Source organism: Gadus morhua, chromosome 1 (assembly GCF_902167405.1).
Source record: "Gadus morhua chromosome 1, gadMor3.0, whole genome shotgun sequence".
NCBI classification, from domain to species: Eukaryota; Metazoa; Chordata; class Actinopteri; order Gadiformes; family Gadidae; genus Gadus; species Gadus morhua.
Window position 1 is genome coordinate 2,264,806 of NC_044048.1, and position 24,652 is coordinate 2,289,457.

The following is a 24,652-nucleotide window of genomic DNA, read 5'->3' on the forward strand; positions in this document are numbered from 1 at the left end:
AGCATAATCGTCTGCATTGTTCACTGGAGTAAAACCCTTTGAGTAAACTGTTCAACAAAATAACTTGTCCCACCACAGCCCGTGTTCTAATAAAGACAAGCTACTTTTTATGAGGATTTCTTTATTTCCTGAAAGCACAAAAAAAGTCATTCATATCGGGTATGTTTTTAGAGCAGGGAACAGGATCCCAGTTTGCACCTCACCCACCTTTAACTTATGTTCCAAAATGTGGATCTCCAAAGCATCCTTTTGCATCTTTTGCCTAAGGTGGTCCATTTCCAAGTCTGCTTTGTGTATTTGCTTTTTATTTTATATAAGTCTTTGACTGGAAGCTATAGGAATGCAAAAGATGAGATTGGATTTCACAGTGCCAAGCACAGCGTTTCATTATAATTCCAGGGAGAATCTTACAGAGGCAAGCTGTGATTTAGAAGTGGATGGCCTCTCATTGGATTCGATTTCATCCTGTTTGAGAGAAAGAAGATGTCAGTTTTAAATTGTACAACGCTATCATCAACTTTTAGAGGTTATTTTTAAAAGGTGTTAACCTCAATAGGCCTTTCCTCTTCCCTTTCGAATGCCGCAGACAATGTTTCTCCATCATCTTCCTGTAATGACATTAACGGTTGTGTTCAGCAATTACCAAGACATTATTAATAATCTGTGGAAGGTGAAGAATTGTTACAATTGCATGGAGGTTGGTGAGGGCATCTGGTTCAAGTAGGGCGATGACGCCATCAGTAACTGGAAGAAGATGATTAGACAGTGAAATTATTACTTGAGCCAGAATATTGCCCCATCTAATTTGCAACGCGCTGGGTTGCGTGTACATATTTAATTATTTTGAATAACCAACCTCTTATAAAGGCACTTCTATCCTGGGGGGTGGGGGGGGATCAGAGGAGCTCCCCCCAGGGATGCCCTCAGCCACAGGACGCATACTCTGTTCTCTGAGGGCCATCTCCTCAGCCTCTGTGAGGGCTGCAGAGGTGGACCCCCTCCAGTCTTCCGGGCCTCTGCTTTTTTTCGATTTGAAAATGTTACCCTAATATTCAGTAAGCGCTATTTTGAAGACCCATATATATAATGCATTTTTCCTAGGTGTAGCCTTCTAATATATCTAAATCCTATTAAATATTGGCAGTGTTGGGGTGGCTGAGAAATACTACTACTTACATTTACTGCTTACATATAGGTCCATCACATGTTGAATATAGCTGTTAAATTAGGTAGAGCAGGCAAAACAGCACAATTGATTTGATTTCAATTAAACATTAGATACCTGTTTGAACTATATTTTTGTACTTCATCTTCATTTGCTGCCAAGTTCTCTTGGAGCAACTCGGGTTGTTCCTGCGTAAATTGACACACACACACACACACACACACACAAATTACATATTGAATAAGTGGAAGATATTAACCTGTCCTCTTATTTTTATTTTATTTTACTAATTTATTTTACTCACGCATTGACTTGTTCAGCTATTTCCTGCCGAGCTCTCTCTCACGCTCTCGCTGCCGCGGGAGCAGTTACTCGGTATACGCGTTCATTAGAATTTCCAATTCCGTGGGGGAAAAGTAAGTGGATCTACGCTTTAGGTCCATGTTTGATCATGTTATCAGAGATCCATTGATGATGGCTCTTCATAGTCAACAGGCACGCCCTCAACCCAGAGTGAACATACTCAGAGTTGATTAACCCAACGCTGATCACCTGTTCTGAAACCGAAAACCCAGAGTTGCTTTTCAACCCTGAACTCTGAGTCAACCAACTCAGAGCGCAGGATTAAACTCAGAGTATGTTAAACCAGCTACCTGAAACAGGCCTCTGATGGCCAATCAGTACAAATATTGGCATAACGACAGAAAAGCATTTTGAAATTATCTGTGCATTTACAACCTGTAGTTTCAAATACTGAGAGAGTGGTTAAAAAACGACAACACACGCTATTCATGTTTTTATTGAGACTGGACATTTTTTTATTACTGTAACTATATTGCTATCCCATATGTGGAAACAAAAAATTGCCAAACAAGTTTGGTGCCGTTTCCTGATATTTTCAGGCCATATTTTTCACTGGCCACATTAGCTAGATGAAAAACTTAATGAATTAATAATTGTACTTGTTCAAGAACAATTTACTAAATTGTTCTTGTAATCAGACTCGTATTACTTTTCATACCATGACAAGTTCCTGAAGTCTTCTTTTTAATGTCACATGATGTTGCTGTAGTGTCAACACAGCTGATTGTATACAGCAGGGGGCAGGGGCGCCGCTAGGGATTTTGGGCCCCATGAAAATAATCTTTACAGGGCCTTCTGTATTATAATTTCATCATCATTAGGGGCCTCTCTGGGCCCCCCTCCATCATGGGCCCCTAGAATCCGTCTCATTTACCCTTTTCCCTTTTCGGCGCCCCTGGCAGGGGGTGCGGTCGTCCTGCCGGTTCAAGTAGGATGACCTGAAACCTGTATAAAATCAGCTGTCTTGACACCACAGCAACATCATGTGACATTTAGAAGAAGACTGCAGGAACATTAACAATCAAAACATGTCAGGGTATGAAAAGTAATACTAGTTGTATACACTATCTAATATCTATCTACACTAGTAGTTTCGTCGTCTGAGACGTCTCGCTAGCCTTCGTGACACTCCTCTGGGATCAAGCTCTTTCAACAACAACCGCACATCCTCTTTCCTCACACGCAGTCCATGCTCCCTGCATTTAGCGTACATCCATCGGTACCCGTGAAGCTGTCCAGAGTACTGCAGTTGGTCGCTAATAAAATCCACCAGGATCGGTAGGTCAGAGTACGCCTTGCGGCGAGTGTCCCCTATGATCTCGCAGTATCCTCTTCAGATGTCTCTCACTTATGTGGAAGGCGTGCCTACTGGCAAGTATTGATTTGATGTCCGAATATTTGCGGCCAAGCTCAAAATAAACGATGATCTCCCAAGCTTCATCGTTACGGTCGTTAGTTTTTCCTCTGACCCGGAAGATATATTCTGACCCGGAAGTTGGTTTGCGATATCTCGCAAACCAAATTATTATTTTTCTCTCTGCTTTTAAATATATTTTTTTCAACCAAAATATTTTTTTTCCTCCATGTCCCTTAGGGGGCTCCGTAACATTACTGCTGCTGTTGCAGTTGGACATGTCTAAATCTGTTTTGCCTTCCCGCGTGAGAGTCAGGTATCCAACGAGAATGACGCGCCCACTCGTTTGACCGCGATCTAGCATCTAGGATCGATTGCTCTTACTTGGGTCCCCGGATGTTAACACTGAATTTCGTACATTGAATTTTGATGGTGACTTTGGCGGACTGAATTTTGGCACGTTGAAAATATTTGGTTTGAATATTTTAACGTTGAATTTTTTGACATTGAAAAATAAAGGTGAATATGATATATTGAAAATGTAAAGAGTTAAATTCAGAGGCAAAAAATTCAGATAGGTTATTACAATGTCCAAAATTCAGATAGGTTATTTCAATGCATAAATATTCAGTGCTTATAATTCAATGTGTTTTTATTTTCAAAACCCGATGGCACAGATTTACTTCCATACACCTACCATAACCTCAAAGTGCAGCTGAGCCGAACGTGTCACATCTTCGTGCAGTGAGTCAGTGATTCCTCTGAGACTCCTCCCCTCCGTAAAATGTCTGTCCGGTATGTCCGTAATATGCGTTCAAAAAATTTAACTTTCGCCAACGTTTTACGGAGATACCGTATGAAAGTTTTGCTAGCTCGCTTGCTTTTGATTGTCAGTTTGAGTGAATAAAAAGACAAATTGTGAGTATTTTTATTTTCGTTTCCTCTATACTTCATCATTTTGATATATATAAAATAGTCTGTTTTTAAGATCGTATATTGATTGTATTATTTGTATAGGCCTAATTTATGGCTCTTTTTAATTAAATACATTTCAAAAAACATGTAAGTACCGGGCAGGCCAAACTCCTCACCGATCTCTTTCCAAGCCTGGATGGTTTTGTTTTTATCTCTGTATATGTCGATCCTCATGTTCCAAAGTACCGGTCTCCTAAAAACGGCCATTATCATACGTTCCCCCATCTTTTTGGCTGTCTGTAAATAAATTCATGTCCTTACGTAAAACACTAGCGACCCCTTCCGTAAATTTACGGAAACACGGATACGAAAAACGTACGTATGTGGAAACGAGGCTACGCCCTCCCCTAGCTTTGCATTGGTGGAAGTGAGTAGGCGGAGTGAGTAGTAATTGGAGCCTTCAAATTGGACGGTGTGACTTACTTAGTCATTTTTTCTATTTTTTTTACCATTAGTTTATGGGGACAAACATTAACAAATGTCTCCTACAGGGGACTGATAGTTATATTGAACAGAAAGAAACACTTGGTCATACAGTACTTTACACCCTTTTACCACAGCATTGGCCTACTGAATGCCAGATATATTTTAAGCATTGGACTGAATACCACATAAATATATAATTATGTTTTTGCACGTTTCCAACGTTTAAAAGTTCAGGGAAAAGTATATGCCTCTACTGGTGTTGCTTAACCCAATAGCCTTTTGAGGCAGTGTTTCTGAATATTAGTGTTAAGGGCCAATAATGCTTACTATCATACATTAGTCACCATGTCTGTGGACACATTTGTATGCAGTCACATGTTAATACCATGGCTGAAAGGTCTTTAATATGAGGCCTTATCAGGAACACTGTCATCCTCAAAATTATAAAGTTCACCCTCTGACAGATGTACAGACCGTTGATTGGTTAACAGCAGCACACTCAGTGTCACACCATGTTTGGCTCCACTGTAAACACGCACCATATAAAGCAGCAGCCCCTGACGCTGCTCAGCCTCACAATTGTCAAGTTATTATAGGAACTGCCTCAAGGGTTCCACCACACACAGAAATACACCCCTTTGTCTGGCCATGGATCCACTCGCACGTAAACAAAAACATTTATTACAGTATTTTTAAAATGTAGAAAACGAGGTCATTCAATCGGTGACGAAGGCCCTCAGGATCTTGATGTCGTCGGCGGGCCGGTCCTGGGTGTTGGTCTCCACCATTCCGATGCGGTTCACCACGCCCATTCCTTGGCGCACTCGGCCAAAGATTGTGTGTTTTCCATCCAACCACTGAGTCTCTCCGAGTGTGAGGAAGAATTGGCTGCCGTTTGTGTTGGGGCCTGCATTCGCCATCGCCAGAATACCCGCCCCTTTAAGGTCGTGCATGTTATATAGTTTAGTCAGTCTCAAACATAAACACAGAACTCATGCATTATGTGAAAATGGAACATGCATATTGTTTTAAAACAGCAACATGCAACAGGTGGTGATGCAGAGAAACCTTGATCAATTCCCATCCACCGAGAGCCACTTCCTTCCATGTATGAATATATTAAACATAACAGAATACGACGAGCGTCAGAACCAATGAGAAGTGATTACCTGAGAACTTGAGTTCCGAGTGGATCTCGTCTTCAAACTGTTTCCCAAAGATAGAGGCGCCACCCCGACCTAAAGAGAGAAACAAGGTTTCGTTAACAGAGCTAGCCTCTGGAGAAAGACTCCAAGTGTTATATCACAGCAATACAGGCATGTTGAATGGATCTAGTTTCCTATGTCCATGTCTTTGACCCACTTCCAAATGATACCTTGAAAAGTTCAGAAAAACAAGCATGTGAAAAGGAATCCTATCGAATTAGTCAGCAAAATCCATTTTAACCTCATGATTATTATCCTACAATCAACCAACCATTAAGCCTTCAATTATTTACCTCACCCAGATCTGGGTGAAGTATTACTGTAGAAATAAGGGTACGGTTGAACAAACCAGCGATTATACAATATTATGTGACAATTCAAAATGAACAACCACTGCCCACACCGTACCAACAAAAAAAGAAAAAAGAATAAAGAATATAAACATCGGTATTACAAAACTACAAATACACCTGGAAAGACTGAAAGCTTTTATTACATTTTAATTTATAAGTACTTATAAATGAAGTACAAAAGAGTACAATTCTTAGACTCGGTCCCTCAACAGCCACATAGCAGCAGCAATACAAGATAAAGTAATTAAAGATAATTATTAGTGCGGTCAGTTAAACGCGTTATTAACGGCGTTAACGCAAACCAATTTTAACGGCGTTAATATTTTTATCCCGCGATTAACGCAATTTATTTATTTAAATTATTATTATTTTTTTTTCTTTGGCTCAAAACAAAGAAGCAGTAGCCTGACTGCTATGTCCAAGGCAGTATGTTTGTATGTTCAGTGTTTAATTGCACTATAGGCTTTTTTTTTGTATCGTCCTGTTTTAATCAGTATATGCCAATGTTATCAAAATAAAAAACATTTGCACAAGGCAAGCCGATGCACTTCTCCATGTTGATAAGAGCATTAAAATGAAAAAATTAATGGGACAAAGAAATCAAGGGATATTTAGCATAGAAAAAATAATTGCGATTAATCTTGAGTTAACTATGGCATTAATGCGATTACATATTTTAATCGCTTGACAGCACTAATATTATATATATATATATATATATATATATATATATATATATATATATATATATATATATATATATATATATATATATATGAGCTATGAGCCAGAGAGCTAACGTTATGGATTGTACGTATTTATAATTTGAAATTCGTCCCAGCCTTTATACCAGATACTCTAGGGCATAGCTGTCAATCTCAAGGCCCGCGGGCCTAATCTGGCCCGCGGTGTAATTTAATTTGGCCCGCAAGATAATATCTAATGTCTATCAGAACTGGCCCGCCGGTTTATCCCATTTCAGCGTTAAAACTGCAAGTCCCACAATGCACTGCCGCTGCGCTGGTATACGTCAATCGAGGCCCGCAAGCGCGAGCCCATCCCCCACTACCTGTAGCCCTCTAGTCTAGAATTTTTACTGCAGCAGCATCATACTGTTTATCACCTGAAGTAGCCTAGGTTTCTTAGCTAACTTTTTGTTAGCTACCTGATGCTTTCCCCGGAAAAAGAAAAAATGGCTAAACGGAAGGTGGACATTGAGAACAGGGTTTTTCAAGAGAGGTGGGAGGCTGAATACATGTTCACCGATATGAAGGGCAAACCCATCTGTCTTGTGTGCGGGGCAGATGTGGCTGTCACGAAAGAGCACAATTTAAGACGTCACTATGAAACGAGGCATCAAGACAAGTACAAGGATATGAACATTCAGCAGAAGCTACAGAAGGTAGTGGAGTTGAAACGAAGTTTGGTGTCACAGCAGACTATGTTTGTTAAAGCCAAAATACAAAGTGATGCTGCTGTAAAGGCTAGTTTCATTGTGGCTGAGGAGATTGCTAAATCCGCCCGGCCCTTTACCGAGGGAGAATTTCTAAAAAACTGCTTGTTAAAAGTTTGCGATGTCGTGTGCCCAGATAAAAGACAAGCATTTTTAAACGTCAGTCTGAGCAGAAACACCGTTGCTGATCGTGTATGTGAGCTCTCCACCAATTTACAACAACAGCTGACGGAAAAGGGAAAACATTTCATCGCATACTCCCTCGCTGTGGATGAGAGCACCGACACATCAGATACGGCCCAGCTGTCAATCTTCATCCGCGGAGTTGACTCGAGCCTGCGCGTTACAGAGGAACTTTTAGGACTGAAATCAATGCATGGCACAACTACCGGGAAGGATCTCTTTGATGAGGTGTGCAAATGTGTGAATGAAATGGGTCTGCCTTGGGATAAACTTGTGGGACTAACAACGGATGGGGCGCCTGCGATGTGCGGTCTAAAGAATGGATTGGTGGGCAGGATTCGGGAGAAGATGCTGGAGGTGAACGGTGCAGGTGAGCTGACAGCGTATCACTGCATCATACACCAGGAATCGTTGAGTGGCAAAGCTTTGAAAATGGATCACGTAATGAGAACTGTAACACAAGCAGTTAATTTCATTAGAGCCAAAGGTTTAAATCACCGTCAATTCAAGTCCTTTCTGGTGGAGATTGGTTCGGAATATGGTGATGTGGTCTATCACACAGAGGTGCGGTGGCTAAGCCGGGGGAGGGTGCTGAACAGATGTTTCGAGTTGCGTGAGGAAATATGTCAGTTCATGGAAAGCAAAGGGAAAGACACAACAGAGCTCCGGGACAAAGGGTTTTGGTGTGAATGGGCGTTTCTGTGTGACATTACGAGCCATCTCAATGCGCTCAACCTGCAGCTTCAAGGACGGGATCATGTGATCACTGACATGCACGCTGCGGTGAAGGCGTTTAAAACCAAGCTGCGCCTGTGGGAGATACAAATACTGCGAGAAAACCTGGGCCATTTCCCGTGCTGCCAAACTATGAAAGAGCAGGTCTCTGTGTTCCCAAGTGCACAATTTGCTGAAAAGCTCGGCCTACTTAGTGCCGACTTCACACGCCGATTTGCCGACTTTGAAGCCCAAAAGAGTAGGTTTGAACTGCTCAGTAATCCGTTTGCAGTTGACGTGGAAAGCGCACTAACCAACCTCCAAATGGAGCTGATCGAACTCCAATGTAGCGACACACTCAGGTCGAAGTATGACTCTGTTGGTGCTGCACAGTTTCCACGTTTCATCCCTGACACAATGCCCCAGCTGCGTGCTCAAGTTGCTCAAATGCTCTCTATGTTTGGTAGCACATACCTATGTGAACAACTCTTCTCTGTAATGAAGTTGAACAAAACATCGCACAGGAGTTGTCTCACTGATGAACACCTTCACTCAATCCTGAGGATTTCCTCAGCTCAGAGCCTGACCCCAAACATTGAGGAACTTGCGTCGAAGAAGAGATGTCAAGTATCTGGTTCAGGCACCAGGGCCAATCACAGTGCAGTAAACTGAGCTTTAATGTAGCATAGGTTTCATTTTTGCACTTTTGTATATGTTTGGATTTTAACTGAGGCATGTGAAATTAGTGTCTTCTTTATTGTATTTTGAAATTTGATTTGAGTTAGATTCCTTGTTTCAGATTACACATCTATTTATACGTGTAAAACTAAGGCTGAGTTCATGTTTAGGCCAACAAATAAATAAATCTTATTGTTTGGATTTTCAATTTGAGAGGCATGAGAATTAGTGTCTTCTTTATTTTATTTTGAAATTTGATCTGAGTTAGACTCCTTGTTCCAGATTATATATATATTAGAGCTGTCAGTTAAACGCGTTATTAACGGCGTTAACGCAAACCAAATTTAACGGCGTTAAAAATTGTATCGCGCGATTAATGCAATTATTTTATTGTAAAAAAAAAAAAACTTTTTTTTTTTTTTTTCTTTGGCTCAAAACAAAGAAGCAGTAGCCTGACTGCTATGTTCAATTTCGTTCAAAGCAGTCGTTTAATTGCACTATAGGCTCTTTTTTTGTATCGTCCTGTTTTGATCAGTATATGCCAATGTTGTTAGCAATAAAAAATCATTAGCACAAGGCAAGCCGATGCACTTCACCATGTTGATAAGAGAATTAAAATGAGAAGAATTATGGGACAAAAAAAATCAAGGGATATTTAGCATAGAAAAATAATTTGCGATTAATCGTGAGTCAACTATGACATTAATGCGATTAATCACGATTAAATATTTTAATCACTTGACAGCTCTAATATATATATATATGTGTAAAACTAAGGCTGAGTTCATGTTTAGGCCTACAAATGAATAGATCTTATTGCAATAGCTAATAAGCCTAAACTTTAGGACACTTTCAGATTCAATATGGGTAAAACTTAAATTCATAATAAATATTGAACATGTCCGGCCCTCGACCCATTTTTTTATTTCGGCCCACTGGGTATTTGAGTTTGACACGCCTGCTCTAGGTTCTATTCATAATTTGCAGTCACGTAACTACCGTGGCTGCCTGGAGGGCAACAGACGCCGACAAAATGGCGATGAACAGCAGCCAGCCAGGGGAATTGGAGCCTTGCAGATATCCAATACTACAATCAATCAACTATTAAGACCATAAATGTTCAAATTAGATAACAATAAAAGATAAACATACTCGGAACTTAAGATCCATACACAGCACCCACTGATGTGTTAATTGCTTTGAAGTTGGCAACGTCTCGACCAGACGTGGAGTTTGGAGATATTTACATTTATCTTATAGCGAATCCCTCACCTTATACCGCACAAAAAGTGAAAGCCTACAAAAGTACGAATGGCTAACTTTTTTTCAAGAGTGGGTTGATTAACAACGTTGTCGTATGGGAGGTGAAAAACAGGAATATCTTCATAATCAATGCAAAGTTCAGTGAGTACCATCTAGCTACCCGCAAAACGATCAACAAATAGCTTTTTTCTGAATCAAATAACTTTTAAGTAGCTCTTTTATTGACCAAGTAATGCGGTAGCGTCCACACAAGTTACATTTTCTCAAGCATTTCTGAAGTTCCTGTGCAGCGGAGCTTTTTGCTGCACTCTGAAATAAAACTGCTTAGGATCGTTTAGTGACGCCTCCGCTCGTGTTGCCAGATTGGGTGGGAAATCTGGCCCAATCTGGTAACACGGGCTATCCCCATGACGGCAGAGGGAGGGTTATTTTCATTTTAAAATAATCGTACTATATAGGAACATTTTAAAAGTATAACAAAAATGGAGGCCTATTCATTCAAAATATTTACATAATATTATTTGAAATGAAAGAGGGGTTTTGTTTAACATCATTTGTTTTGTATTGTATAAGTCGCTGATAGAGGAAACCCATCGCAACGGCAACGGAAATCCGGAAAAGGCTATATAGGAACATTGAGAAACGGCAATTTCATACAATCTTTTTCAAGCCACTGATTGTTTATATGTAGGGTACAGCTGTTGTGCCATGTGAATACGCATAACTTTTCATTTATATTAATTCAAAATATTAACATACTATTTTAAAACGAAAGAGGCTGGTGTTTTGTTTTATATAATTTGTATATATTGTTCAGTAGTATATGCCTACATGAGGCCGTAGCACAGTTAACAGACGAGCTGAGGTAGTGACGTCTTCGAGACCGCTGCTGTTCCAATTGCAGGTGCGTACTCCCGGCCTCTGAGGTTTGTACATGGAAGTCCGGACTTGCCAAGTGCGAACTTCCAAGTCCACGAGTCCGCAGTTCGCGTACTTGGTATCGAGAAACGGCTACAGTTTCTGTTGTGTATTATTTGGCGTTCCGTAAAGCCCATTGAAACGGGAACTGGTCATGTTTATGATTGGTTGTAGTCTTTTCGCTCGGTTCTCCGTATCAACAGTAGGGCTAGAACCGAGCGAAAACACTACAACCAACCTCCTTTGCAATGAGCAATCAGTCTCCCAACCGAAATCAATGGATTTACAAAATGCCAAATAAAACGACAGAAACTGTATTTCGCAACCATACTTGATGGAGAAAAAAAAGATGAGGATGTCTGCATTTCCTTGGGAGAGTGTAGACTCTAAACTCTCCCCAGGCAATGCAGGCATCCTGAATTGTAAATCCAGGGTTAGGGATTATTTACTATCCATGTTAAGAAGAAGAAGGAATAATGCCTCAGATTGCAATTTTTTTTAAATATTGACTATGCTTAAAGGAGCACTTCACCGGTGGAGGCATGAATATGTGTTGAAATTGGGTCCTATATGTAGTCGAATAATAAAATAAAATTCTAATTTGGTCCCGTCTTGACCGAGAAAAGGCAGAAAGTGACTTTTTGGGCGCTTTTGGATTGAAGACAACAATTACCACCATGCACAGCTTCGCTGGCCACTCCCGCTGATCTAGATCTCCGCCTATCGGACACCTTGTTGTTCCATCTACCAAGCTGATACCGCAAGACTGCTTGAAAATCATTTCACACAACATTTCTAGTGAAGAGTATTAGTTGGTGAACTCAGTGAATTAGTCCTTGTTTGTATTTCTTTCAAAATGGTGAACTTTTGCATGGTGCCATCTTTGTCAGATCCAGTACCTTCCGCCATTGTCAGACCTGCAAACTCCTCAGGAAAAAAAAAAAAAAAAAAAAAGTGACATTGTCACAGGGGGATTTTTTTTGGATTGTAATATGCAAATGACACTAGTCTGAGCGTGACTTAATAAAACTCAGCATACTTTATCAAAAATCAATGTCAAAACATCCTTGAGGCTTCTAAAAAATATTTTATTTACAACTGTCCCAAAAAATTTTTTTTGTCTCTTAGCCTTTGGGGTGTTCCACAAAGCCGGTTTTATCACATAACCGGGTAAGTTAACCCAGGGTTTGCTGTAACCCTAGGTTTTCCGTTCCAAAAGGATCACGGTATGTTAGTTGCTATAGAAACATATGCTCTGAATCAAACCTGGTCAGAGCAGGTTTTGCGCAGGTTAAGTTTGAAACATAACCCGGTTTCGTGTATTTAATCCGCGTTCACCGCAGATTTCATGTGTTCACAATGGCATGCCCTTTTGATGAGAGAACTGCTGATATCGGAGCGCAAATTATACGTGCAATCCACCGGGAGCGATTGATAAGACCACGGCTCGACATCTTGGCATATCAAATGACTTTTTGCTGGAGTGGAGAGATAGGCCTATAAATTCTCTAATCTTTAATCTTAAATCTTTAATATATTTAAATAGCCTTACATAGCCAACACTACCAATCGAGGACCTGGCCTCAGTACACTCCAGACTATTTGCGTAGCCCTCCGTTTTTTTGCAAATGGTAGTTTTATCTAGGCTATAATGTTGGAGATGCTGAGCACATCTCAGTCCTTTCAGATGACCCATGTTACATCGAAGGCAAAAAAAAATCTAAAATACAAGAAAACACAAAAACCTACATTCAACCAGTGGGGTATGGCCCCTGACTCTCTGAGGAGGTAGTTACCTCCAGGTACCCCCTCCATGCCCGGGCACCCTGAATTTATGTTCGTTAACAGCTCCTCCACCGGGGTCAAAACAATTTGAGGGCCAGATCCAGTCTGCCGACTGTCGGCCTTTTCACGATTGGCTTAAAAAAATGGCTTATTTAAATTTATACCAATACGATGGTGGGAAAAGCTTACCAGTTTGTATGTTTTTTATAGCCTACTTCATTTTTATACTTGATCCGCTGACCGCTTGGAAGCCATCGGAGTACATATTTTTTTAGAAGAAAGGGGTTATGTGGTAGGATCTTTAAGAATGCTTAACTGGGATATTTATATATTCATGGCTCAAATATTAAGGATCATGCTTTTGACGTGTAACTAACGCATTTACGCGGTCAGCGATCCGCTGCCAGGCTTTGGTTCTCCGGGTTGCAGAGGCTTTAGCGTTCCCTTTTCTTGTGATAATGTCCTTCTCCTCGTCATAGCTCTCCAGGAGAACCTGAAGTTCCATTTCATTGAAATAAGCAGCCCGTTTCGCCATTTCGATCAGGGTTTCCATGATTCATACATCACGTCTTCTTAGGTTTGGCGTGGACGCGCACAACCCTGTGTTAACCAACCCCGAGTTGATTGAACTAATGCATAACCGCTGCTGTGGAACCGAAAACTCTGGGTTAGTCGGCACAGGGTAAATCAACCTAGAGTTCAGCGTTAACTCAGTGTTTGTTAAACCTCCGCTCGTGGAACACCCCTCTTGACGAGTGTTTCGCAAGCTCTCTTGCGTTGCTTGGCCGCATGCATGCGGATGCGCGGTAGCCAGGCGACCGTCTCATCCAATGGCGAGCTCAGTTGGCGCTGTGTGCTTCAAGATTCCGATTGGCCCAGAGAAATGTCAATTATAAGAAAGATTCTGAAGCAAGTGCTGAGATTCCGATTGGCCCAGAGAAATGTCAATTATAAGAATGATCCAATAATTTTTCGCAATTCTGGACCCCCCCCCCCCAAAAACAAAACTCTCCGGTTCTACACGATTCATGTGAATGACTAAATTGACCAAGAAAACGGCGATTGTCGCCAAAAAGCGACAAGATTGCAGCTTTGCATTGTACTTCAGTTTTATCAACAGCCTCTGTTAGCTTAGCTTCAGACGCTGTGGATGTTAGTTTCTGCTGGTGAAGTCCCACCCACTGGCACTGCTCTGATAGGTCTGTAGCGTCAGTGGGTCCCACCCCCTATAGGGTGGTGGGGCTAGTGCTTGTAGTCTTATGAGAATCCTCCTCTCTTACACTTCCTATTTACTTCTACGCAAAAATCGTCATATTGCGTCATCTTAAACAGGAAGTGTTGGAGATCGATACGGATCTCTCCAGTCTCTCCAGAAAATAAGGTAATGATGCACGACCATTCAAAAATATGAGTGGGTTTCTAATAGGGGTGTAACGATACATCGATCTACATCGATATATCGATACATTGTCGAACGATCCAAATGCATCGATGCAACGCTCAAACATCGATGCATATCGCTGTATTATACGCTTTTATTTAGAAAATCTCCTTGCGCGGGTGTTTGTGACACTTTCCGGTCAAGCGCGCCAAGCCGCTCATGTGCGTTACTGCGTCCAGCCGTCCACCTGTTAAACGAGGCAATAATGAGCAAGAAGAGCACATGTTTGATTGGGAGGGTGTCTAGTTTGGCTTCTAGCAGCAGCAGCACGGCTAATCCTACGGCTAACAGCCAAGATGATGTTCAGGCTATTGTATCCCCTCTCGGATACAAATCAGCGGTGTGGAAATATTTCGGATTTCTGAAAAAAGACGGGTCAACGGACAAAACGCATGCTATATGCAAAAAGTGCCGATCCGCCATTAAATATTCGGGAAACACAACTAACCTATCCGGGCATCTCATAAAGAAACACGGCATTGACCCCCATGAAGCATGCGGCAACGTCGTCGATGTGTCCGGCGGCAGCTCGGCATTGTCAACACCAGCCCTGAGCAGTTTTTTCCCCGCAAAAACTGAACCACAACTCCAAAAGAGCGATGAGTATCACAGCTGCCATTTCAAATTTATTTTGCAAAGACATGAGGCCGTACTGTGTTGTCGAGAACGCCGGCTTTCGTGAGCTACATCATACTCTGGAGCCCAAATATACAATCCCATCCAGACAGTTTTTCAGTGACACTTGCATACCGAAGCTATACAATGACGCTAAAGACAACGTTAAACGTGAGTTGATGGAAGCAAAACGAGTCGCTCTGACTACAGATAGCTGGACGTCCTGTACAACAGAAGTGTACGTAACCGTGACCAGCCACCATATTGACGCTGACTGGCAGATGAAGAATTTTGTCCTTCAGACTCGTGTTTTGAACGACTCACACACGGGTGCAAATCTTGCGGCAGTTTTGAGAGAGGCATGTGAAGAGTGGAATATTCGCGACAGAAATCCTGCGCTTGTCACAGATAACGCCAGCAATATGACGGTAGCCGGAGCCGAGGCGAAAATGACACCTCACATCAAGTGCTTCGGGCATACAATTAATTTGGCCACACAGAGAGGCCTGAAATGTGTGGGTGCAACTCGTCTTTTGGGCAGAGTGAGACGAATCGTCACGTTTTTTCACCGGAGCACGGTAGCAACGGCAGTTTTAAAAGAGAAGCAAAAGTTGCTTGGAATCCCCGTACACAAGCTTAAACAAGACGTGAGCACACGCTGGATTAGCTCATTTGATATGCTTGAGCGATTTTTGGAGCAGCAGGCTGCTGTTTGTGCTTCACTCCTGGACAGAAAAATAAGGAAAGGTGTGAATGACATTCACACACTCAGTGAAAGTGACATCACTGTTGCAGAAGACATGGTAAAGCTCCTCGGACCAGTCAGAACCGCCACCACAATAATGTGTGAAGAGAAACAACCCACTTTGTCGGTCATTACTCCACTCAGAGCAAAGTTGCTGGTGCATTACCTTGACACAGAAGAAGACTCTGCTTTACTAGGAGAGATGAAGGAAACTATGTCCAGGGAGCTATCACAGCGCTACAAGGATGTGCAGCAGGTCCTCCACATAGCATCTGCTTTGGATGCAAGATTCAAGACTCTGCCCTTTCTAAGTGAGGAGGAGAAAGAAGCGGCCTTCCAGAGGATCACATATGAGGCTTTAGAGCTGTGGGACCAGAAAGTAAGCTAATATTTTTTGTCTATTATAGTTATGTTTTGATGATACACTTAAAAATATAAATATATTCATAAATCTTGCCTTTTCTTATTGTTCAAATGCTTTCCATTTAATTGTGTGTGATCATGATCATCTACAGGGTGACACTTTGACAAATGTCGAGGAGAACATACCTCCTCCCTCATCTGCTGACCAAACTGATGATGAGCCTGACTTGGAGCCAACCCCTGAGACATCCCAGGCTCAAGAACAAGGTGTGTGTTTTTCCTGCTTGTGGAAAGTGTTATTGACTTAGTGTATGAATGAGTTTATCCATACTCAGCTAACTGATAAGTGTTTGGAGTGCATTAAAAATAGATTTCTTCTGAAATAAAGTCTTCTGTTCTATGTCATTTTAAAATATTTTCCAGCTCCCAAAAAGTCTTAGGCATTTCAGGACCTCTTTGGTGATACGTTCGGCACTGCTGACCCAAGGCAAAAGACCTCCAGAGACCTAGTCCATGCAGAAGTTGCCAAGTATAAAGACACTGACCCTTTGCCCCTGGAAGGTAATGTGTTGGAGTGGTGGAAAACACATCAGACTGAGTTTCCCCTCCTGGCAAACCTTGCCAAAACCTACCTGTGCATTCCTGGTACTAGTGTACCTTCAGAACGTGTTTTCAGCACTGCTGGAGACATTGTCCGCTCTGAACGTAGTGTTTTGTCCGCAGAGCATGTTGACCAGTTGGTGTTTTTAAAGAAAAACCTCCCAAAGGCCACTGGACGACATATTTGATGATTATATTATTTATTGTTTTGGTGAAATGGTTACAAATACATTTGTTCTGAAAGCTATTACAGGCTCTTAAGTTAAAAACCTATGGTTTTTGTTTAACATCTGGCAAAGCAATAAAATGTTTAAATTATAATTACGTTTTTTTTGTGAGTTGATGTGAATGAAACAGGTTGTGTTAAATGGGCATATGATATCGTCTCATATCGATCGCAGGCCACTGATTCGAAATCGTATCGCGGCAGACTTTTGATATCGGCAAATATCGTATCGTTGTCCAATGAATCGATATAATATCGTATCGTGATGAAACCAGAGATTTACACCCCTAGTTTCTAACGATACAAAGCTTAATGGAAATGGGTGAAGTTTCCCTTTAAAGGAAGCAGGATTATTACCTAATTGTTCACTTTATTTTGTTTTTACACATTTGAAGATTTTATTTAAAGTCACATTTGTCTTGTTATCTTTATTGTTGTTGTTGGTCCGAAAATGATCCAACCCGTGACTCAAAAACCGTGACACGATCCGAACCGTGAGTTTTGTGATCCGGTTGGACCCCTACTTTATACCACAGATACTATAGGGTCTATAGCAGCCGTTCTCAATCTGTGGTACGTGTACCACTGGTGGTACGCGAGCGCCCTCTAGTGGTACGCAGAGTATGAACGATTTTTTGAAGGCAAGGCAAGGCAACTTTATTTATATAGCACTTTTCATACACAAGGCAGACTCAAAGTGCTTAACATATAAACATTGACATACAATAAAATAAAATAATAGATAAGTAAAAGAAAAACATATGCAAAGAAATGGGTAAAATAGAAAAATGCATTTTAGTATTAAAATAGAAAATAAAGGCAAAGTTAAAAAAAGCTTTTTAGAAAGTGCAATGTATTTAAGATTTAGCAGAAAGCTATAGCAAAAAGATTTAAGACTTGGGGCAAGTCTTAAATCCTCTGGGAGTTTATTCCAGCTATTTGTTGCATGGTAACTAAATCCTGCTTTCCCATGTTTTGTGTTTACTCTGGGGATAATTAACAGATTGGTCTCAGAGCTTCTTAGTGGTCTAGAAGGCTGATGTAGTGGAAGCATATCAGTTAAATATTTTGGGCCTAAACCATGTAGGGATTTATAGGTTAGCAACATGATTTTAAAATCAATTCTCTGACCTACAGGAAGCCAATATAACGATTTCAGAATTAGTGTAATATGATCACATTTTTTGGTCTTTGTTAGAACTCTAGCAGCAGCATTCTGAACAAGCTGAAGCTTCCTCCGAGTTTGTTTTGGGAGACCTGTAAGGAGACCATTGCAGTAATCAAGCTTACTATTGATAAAGGCATGTACAAGTCTTCGGTGGACATGAGCCCTCTAAGTCTTGCTACATTTTTAAGGTGATAATATGCCGATTTTGTAACTGATTTGATGTGACTGTCGGAATGTAAATCTGAATCCATGATAACCCCTAGATTTCTGGCTTTGATTGAGGTTTTCAGGGACAGAGAGTGAAGGTGTTGGGTTACTTTAAGCCTTTCCGTTTTAGAACCAAATACAATTATCTCTGTTTTGTCCTCATTTAGTTGAAGGAAATTTCGGCACATCCATTCTTTCACTTGCTCAATGCACTGGCACAGCAGATCTATGGGCCAATAGTCATTTGGTGATAGCGATACATAGATTTGCGTGTCATCAGCATAGCAATGATGGTCCATATTGTTATTTTGCCTTATTTGCCCTAGTGGGAGCATGTAGATGTTGAATAAAGAGGGTCCTAAGATCGAACCTTGTGGGACTCCACATGTCACGTTGGTTGATTCTGATACAAAGTCGCCAATGGAAACAAAGTAGTTCCTATTTTGTAGGTAGGACCTGAACCAATTTAAGACGGTGCCTGAAAGCCCCACCCAGTTTTCTAACCTGTCCAGAAGTAATGTATGGTCTACAGTGTCGAATGCAGCACTGAGGTCAAGTAGCATTAGTATTGAGGTTTTGCCAGTCTGTATTAAGACGGATGTCGTTTCAACTTTAATAAGGGCGGTCTCAGTGCTGTGCAGGGGTCAAAATCCTGATTGGAAGGTGTCATAGCAACCAGTTGATGCCAGGAAGTGATTAAGTTGCTGGAGGACAACTTTCTCAATGATTTTACTTATGAAGGGTAGATTTGATATTGGTCTGTAGTTGTTAATAATAGAGGCATCCATGATCCGCTTTTTTAAAAGGGGTTTAATAACTGCAGTTTTCAAAGCTTTTGGGAAATTGCCTGACTGGAGAGAGTTGTTAACTATCTGCAATATGTCTACTGCTAGGCAGTCGAAAACATTCTTTAAGAGGTTGGTAGTTATAGTATCAAGGCAACAGGTGGATGGCTTTAGTTGTGTCACAGTTTCCACAAGATTTTGAGAGTCAATAACATTAAAGCATGCCATCCGTGCCACGTTATTTTTGCCTAAACAGGGTGGGAGTCCAATATTTTTGTTTGAAGTGGAGATATTGATGGCGCGTCTGATACCTTCAATTTTTTGCAAACTCATTGAATTTCTGCGTGGAATGGAGATCAGGTGGAATTTCTGTTGGGGGGTTGGTCAGTCTGTCAACAGTTGCAAATAGGGTTTTTGCATTATTAGTGTTGGTTTTAATGATATTGGAGAAAAATGTTTCTCGAGCGTCTAAATTGTAGGCACGGAGGCTCTCTTTATAGATATCATGGTGAATATGAAGTTTTGTTTTACGCCAGATGCGTTCAACCTTCCTGCATTCTTTTTTCTGTGCCGTTACAGAAGCAGCTTTTCTCCAGGGTGCCTTTTGCTTTCCAGAAATCGTTTTAACCTTATAAGGTGCAATGACATCTATGACTTTCAAAATGTTCAAATTAAAGTTTTCTACAAGATCATCAGCAGAACATGGGTTTAGAGGTGGTAGCAAGGAGATGGCCTTTTTAAAAAGTACATTAGAATCTTCATTGATATACCGTTTTTTGACTGTTTGATTTTGTCTGTATGTCGGGAATAAAAGATATGTTAAAGAAAACACAAAAGTGGTCAGACAAGGAACGATCAGTCACAGAGAGATCAGAAACATTGAGGCCCTTTGTGATAACCAGGCCTAGAGTGTGCCCCTTACAATGAGTAGCCTCTTTCACATGTTGAGACAGTTCAAATGTGTCCAAAATGGTAAAAAGGTTTTTTGCACACTTGTCATTCAAATCATCAGTATGAAAATTGAAGTCACCAGTTATAACTAGACAGTCAAATGCTGTGGAGATGCTAGACAATAATAATAATAAAAATTTGCAGAATATGTGGGTGGCCTGTAAATAATTAATAGGAGAACTCTGGGGGAGCATTTCAATACAGCACTAAGGTATTCGAACGATGGAAAATAACCAAATAACATCTGTTTCCCCTGAAATACATTTTTTAATATAGCAGCAACCCCTCCACCTCTTTTTCCAGATCTACATGCATCAAAAAAGTTATAGTTGGGAGGAGCTGTCTCTATCAGAACGGTTGCACTGTTAATTTGTTCCAGCCATGTTTCAGTTAAAAACATAAAATCCAGTTTAGAAGTGGTAATAAAATCATTAACTAAAAATGATTTGTTATTAAGAGACCTCACATTAAGTAGAGCCATCCTGATGGTGTTGTTGATAGGCTTTAAGGTTGTTTTTGGTTTGGAGGCAATAGAGATTTGTTAGGTTAGCAGTGTGTCTAAGTTTCCCTTTGTTTACTCTCTTAGTGGTTACAGCATGAATGCGAAAGTTGCCCTGCTTTGACGTAGGGAACCTTGGGTTCAGCAGATTATGTGAAACTTCCTTTATACTGTGTCTACGGCTGAACCCTTTTTTGCCTCAGGAATACTCAGGACTACCATCAGTACAGGGGGGGGGGCTGGGGCGCCATCCTCTTGGGTGTTATCAGCCTGTGGCCAAAGCAATTTTTTGAAGTTGAAGCAACCGTTAAAAAAAAAGATTGCATGTACCCATCATATGCAATGATCTTAAACCTGCATTGACTAACTGCTGTGACGATGAGTAGGTGAAGCAAAAATTTTGCAAAAACCTTCCTGTGACGAGACGTTGAAGTCTGCCTTCAGAGGCCAGACATTTCTGGACTTTTGGATGGAGCGACGCAGTGAATATCCTGCGCTTTCAGACAAGGCTGTGCGCTTTCTCATTCCATTTACGACCAGGCTTCTCTTGGTCGCAAATAAGAGCGATGACTACTGTCATGTCATCGCTCTTATTTTATCCCCAAAAACGCAGCTGATCGGACGCATCACACGATTCGGAGGCATGCATCACATTTAAGGATTTTAAAAACTGATTCTTATTCTTTTTTTTCAAAAATGCATGCGGCAGAGAAGGGAGACTAGGGTTGCTCACGGGTTGGAATGAAAGGGAGAAAAGGGGACAGAGTTGCCTGCGGAAGCGATGTCTGAGATGCAGAGACTGCTTCACGCTACCAGTGTCAGTTTCGTACGGTGTGGAATGAGAGCTCGTGGAGGCACTATTGCGCAAGTACACCTGCGTGCTTGCGCAATAGCATGCCGCCCGAGAATGCAGTATCGCTGTCAAATCTGTCCCTGGGAAAAGTAACGTTGCTTGCGCCGAATTGAAAAAGGAAACCGCTATAACGAAATAGCGGTAATATTTCCACATTAATTGATAAAATAACAGGGGATGGGAAGGGGGGATGGCTGTTTCAGAAGGGGGATGATTTTGATCATTTTAATTCCAAAGGGGGATGCCATCCCCCCTCAACTCGTGTGCTGGAAGCAGGTTGGATACTGAACCAAGTCTGAGGCTAAAGCTAACCTCAATCGACCCAGACATCACACCCCTCTCACTAAGCATGATAGGCCTAATTTTCAATAGATACATTCACCTTCAAACCTAAACATAGTTTATATTCTGAGTATTTTTTAATACTGAATACGTTGTTTTTCTATGATACACTTGGTCTTACTCATGATAGTTTGATTACAGTGTTTTCGCAGTACACATGATTTCTCTCTTTGCTGTGCATGATTGGTTATAACAGGATTGTTTGACTCCAGTATTTAAATATTCATGTTCAATTCTTTGAATGTTTTGATGCAGTACAATTTACCTCACATGATTGGTTGACTGCAGTTGTTAAAATTAATATTCAGTGCTCTGAATGCTTTAATGCAGCATACTTGTTAATAACCTCACTAGATTGACTGGTATGTTATATGCCAGATGATATCCCCATTTGCTGGGTAGCCCTATTGAAGCAGTTGTTCAATTGTTAGTATTATCCCGTTGCAAGTGTTTAAATACAATACAGGAGTTATAGACAGTTGGTTGCTTCAGTCAAGTAAAGTTATGTGAATAATAAATCGTATTATTAATATTAATGCCTTTTGTGTAAACTCTATGTAGTTATAGGCCTACGCACTTTATTTTAATTCCGGTGGTACTTGGAGAGCCAAATAATTTCTAAGGTGGTACTCATGGTAAAAAGTTTGAGAACCACTGGTCTATAGCATATAAACGCGTTTTCTGATTACAGTTTAAGGTAACAGTAAGCTGACAACATCGCTAATTAACACCGCAACTGCAAATTAACCACACGGATATAACCAAGGCGACCGGTCAGACAAATGTTCTTTTTGCGATCATTCTTTAAATATCAATTCCTCCAGCCAGAGGTCCGAAGATTTGCATTTCCCCATTATTGTCTTTCAAATTACTTTGAAATAACAGAAGCGAACTCGCGAAATGGTTTGGCCGCAAGCCAGCCGGGTATATCCAGTTTTTTTCAGCGCACGCATCACCTGACATCATTGATATCGCTCAGGTCCTACTCATAACATAAAAATAAATATTTCGTCAGATGACGTTTCTTACTTTTTAATGGCCTTAATTTGGGCTAATTGCATTTACCACCAACCCCGCGGAAACCCTGGATATATCAAAGGGCTGCTCAGAAATGTACTTCCTGTTTGGCAGCTGCGCAGTTGAATTTGAATGGCTGCCACAGCCAATCTGTGTCATGTTTCGAGATGATTGGACAAAATGTATGATAGGAGAGGTCATTTGGAAGGTTTTTGATAAAAACCAAGATGGCGGAAATCCATCATGGAGGAAAACGACGACATAGGGTGCGTTGAACTCGGATTGGCCCAAGGATTCCAATGAATCATGTTTGTGAATATTGGATGAATGGGTCAAAAGTTATAAACATGAATGAATGTCCAACTTTGACCTGTTGGTGGCGCTAGAGCTTGTGAGCTAGCGACCCAAATCTGCATTTTTTAACCACTAATATTGCTCAAAATAGCACCAAACCTTTACATTACCCTGCACTTAAAACGAAGCATCAACAACTTTGTTAGCGTATCGGGAGTTCTTTAAAAAAAGAGTTTTACAAGTCATTGCCTTACCGGTCGGTCAATGTTTACAGGAAGTCCATACAAGTCGATTACCGAATGCAGCGGATTTGAGTTCAAGGAGGAACTTTTTTTTAATTCCATGGAAATGCATGTTCAACTCCAATAATTGTTCTTACACAACTTGTTTATTCCGAGCTATCGACAGCATAACAATCCAGCATCACCACAAACGGCTGGCAATGAAGAATGCCCCATGCAAATGCAATGTAAGCCATTTGGGCTGTTAGTGTTGCAACAAAAAAAAGAAGATCTGTTTCCATACCGGAAAGGACCCTGGGCTCCATTTTCGCCGGAATTACACTTTAAGTGTAGTGTAAAGTAAATCATTTGATCTGCTTCATTTACCTGTAGGTATTGGTTAGTGCATGGTAAGCTCACCTGTCCCGCAGGGGTCTGCCCCCTGTAGGTATTAATTAGTGCATGGTAAGCTCACCTGTCCCAGTGGAGTCTCCCCCCTTAAGTATTAGTTAGTGCATGTTAAGCTCACCTGTCCCGGTGGGATCTCCCCCCTGCACCATGAAGTCCTTGATGATCCGGTGGAAACGGGTGTTGCTGTAGTACCCCCTCTTGGCCAGCTCGGCGAAGTTCTTGCAGGTTTTCGGAGCATGCTTCCAATACAGCTCCAGCACTATGGCGCCCATTCTGAAAGACAAGAAAAGAAAAAAAAAACGTTACCTCACCGGAGAGCCAACATAATAACGCACGGCAGCTGGGGAACCAAAAACGGCATCCTTTCTTAAACTGTATCCCGGGCTTGCTATTTGAAATAAAGCAAGACTCGCAGGAAGGAACCAATCTGGGGTACAGATCCCATTTAATCACAAACCTTAAGACGAGCATCACAGTGGCTGAGTGATTGGTAGAGCTATCCTCCCACCAAACCAAGGAGGGTTTAATTCGTCTTTAGAAGTAAGTTATTAATAAATATGAACACTGCTTCGCTATGACTATAATGCTAATAAGGTAAGCATCCATCGGACCAACAGGACGTACGTGGTCTCTATGGTGACGGTGGGGGGCCGCCATGTGTCTGGTGGGATCCCGGACATCTCAGCCTCCAGCTTGTCCGAAGGGACTTCAGATGAAACTGTTTTCGGAAAGAGGGCTTCTGACGAACACGTTTATTCCAGAAGCTATCCCAGCCGGCCAGCAGTAGCTTGATGTTTTGCTTCTTCTGTTCGTTCAACAACGGAAACTAGTCCTCATGACTGCCATCTGGTGGACAAACAATGTAAAACCATGACATGACTGCCATCTAGTGGACAAACAATGTTAAACCATTACATGACTGTAGAGTCTAGACAAATAATGTATAACCAGTACGATTGGCTGCCATTAAGTGGATAAACAATGTAAAGCCATCACAAGACGGATATCTAGTGGACAAAATATATAAAACCATAACATGCGTTACAGGGTTGATTCTAGGGTCACACCTTTCGGGTGCT

General features: G+C 41.2%; 1 protein-coding gene across 1 annotated transcript; it reads right to left on the minus strand.

The window, feature by feature from the left end:
* Positions 1-4,948: 4,948 nt before the first annotated feature.
* Positions 4,949-24,403, minus strand: ppil1 (peptidylprolyl isomerase (cyclophilin)-like 1). The gene is made up of 4 exons (XM_030354926.1): positions 24,198-24,403; positions 23,692-23,846; positions 5,453-5,521; positions 4,949-5,220 (listed from the first exon to the last, which is right to left on the minus strand). The coding sequence occupies exons 1-4, from the start codon at positions 24,251-24,253 to the stop codon at positions 5,000-5,002; spliced, it is 501 nt and encodes a 166-aa protein (XP_030210786.1). The 5' UTR covers positions 24,254-24,403; the 3' UTR covers positions 4,949-4,999.
* Positions 24,404-24,652: the final 249 nt, after the last annotated feature.

Bases quoted from the DNA above. Each gene is read 5' to 3' on its own strand.
- ppil1 (XM_030354926.1), bottom strand. From the start codon at position 24,253: ATGTCCGGGATCCCACCAGACACATGGCGGCCCCCCACCGTCACCATA. The intron at 23,847-24,197 runs GTACGTCCTGTT...CTTGTCTTTCAG, and splicing joins ACCGTCACCATAGAGACCAC to AATGGGCGCCATAGTGCTGG. The intron at 5,522-23,691 runs GTGAGCTTAACA...TTCTCTCTTTAG, and splicing joins GGGAGATCCCACCGGGACAG to GTCGGGGTGGCGCCTCTATC.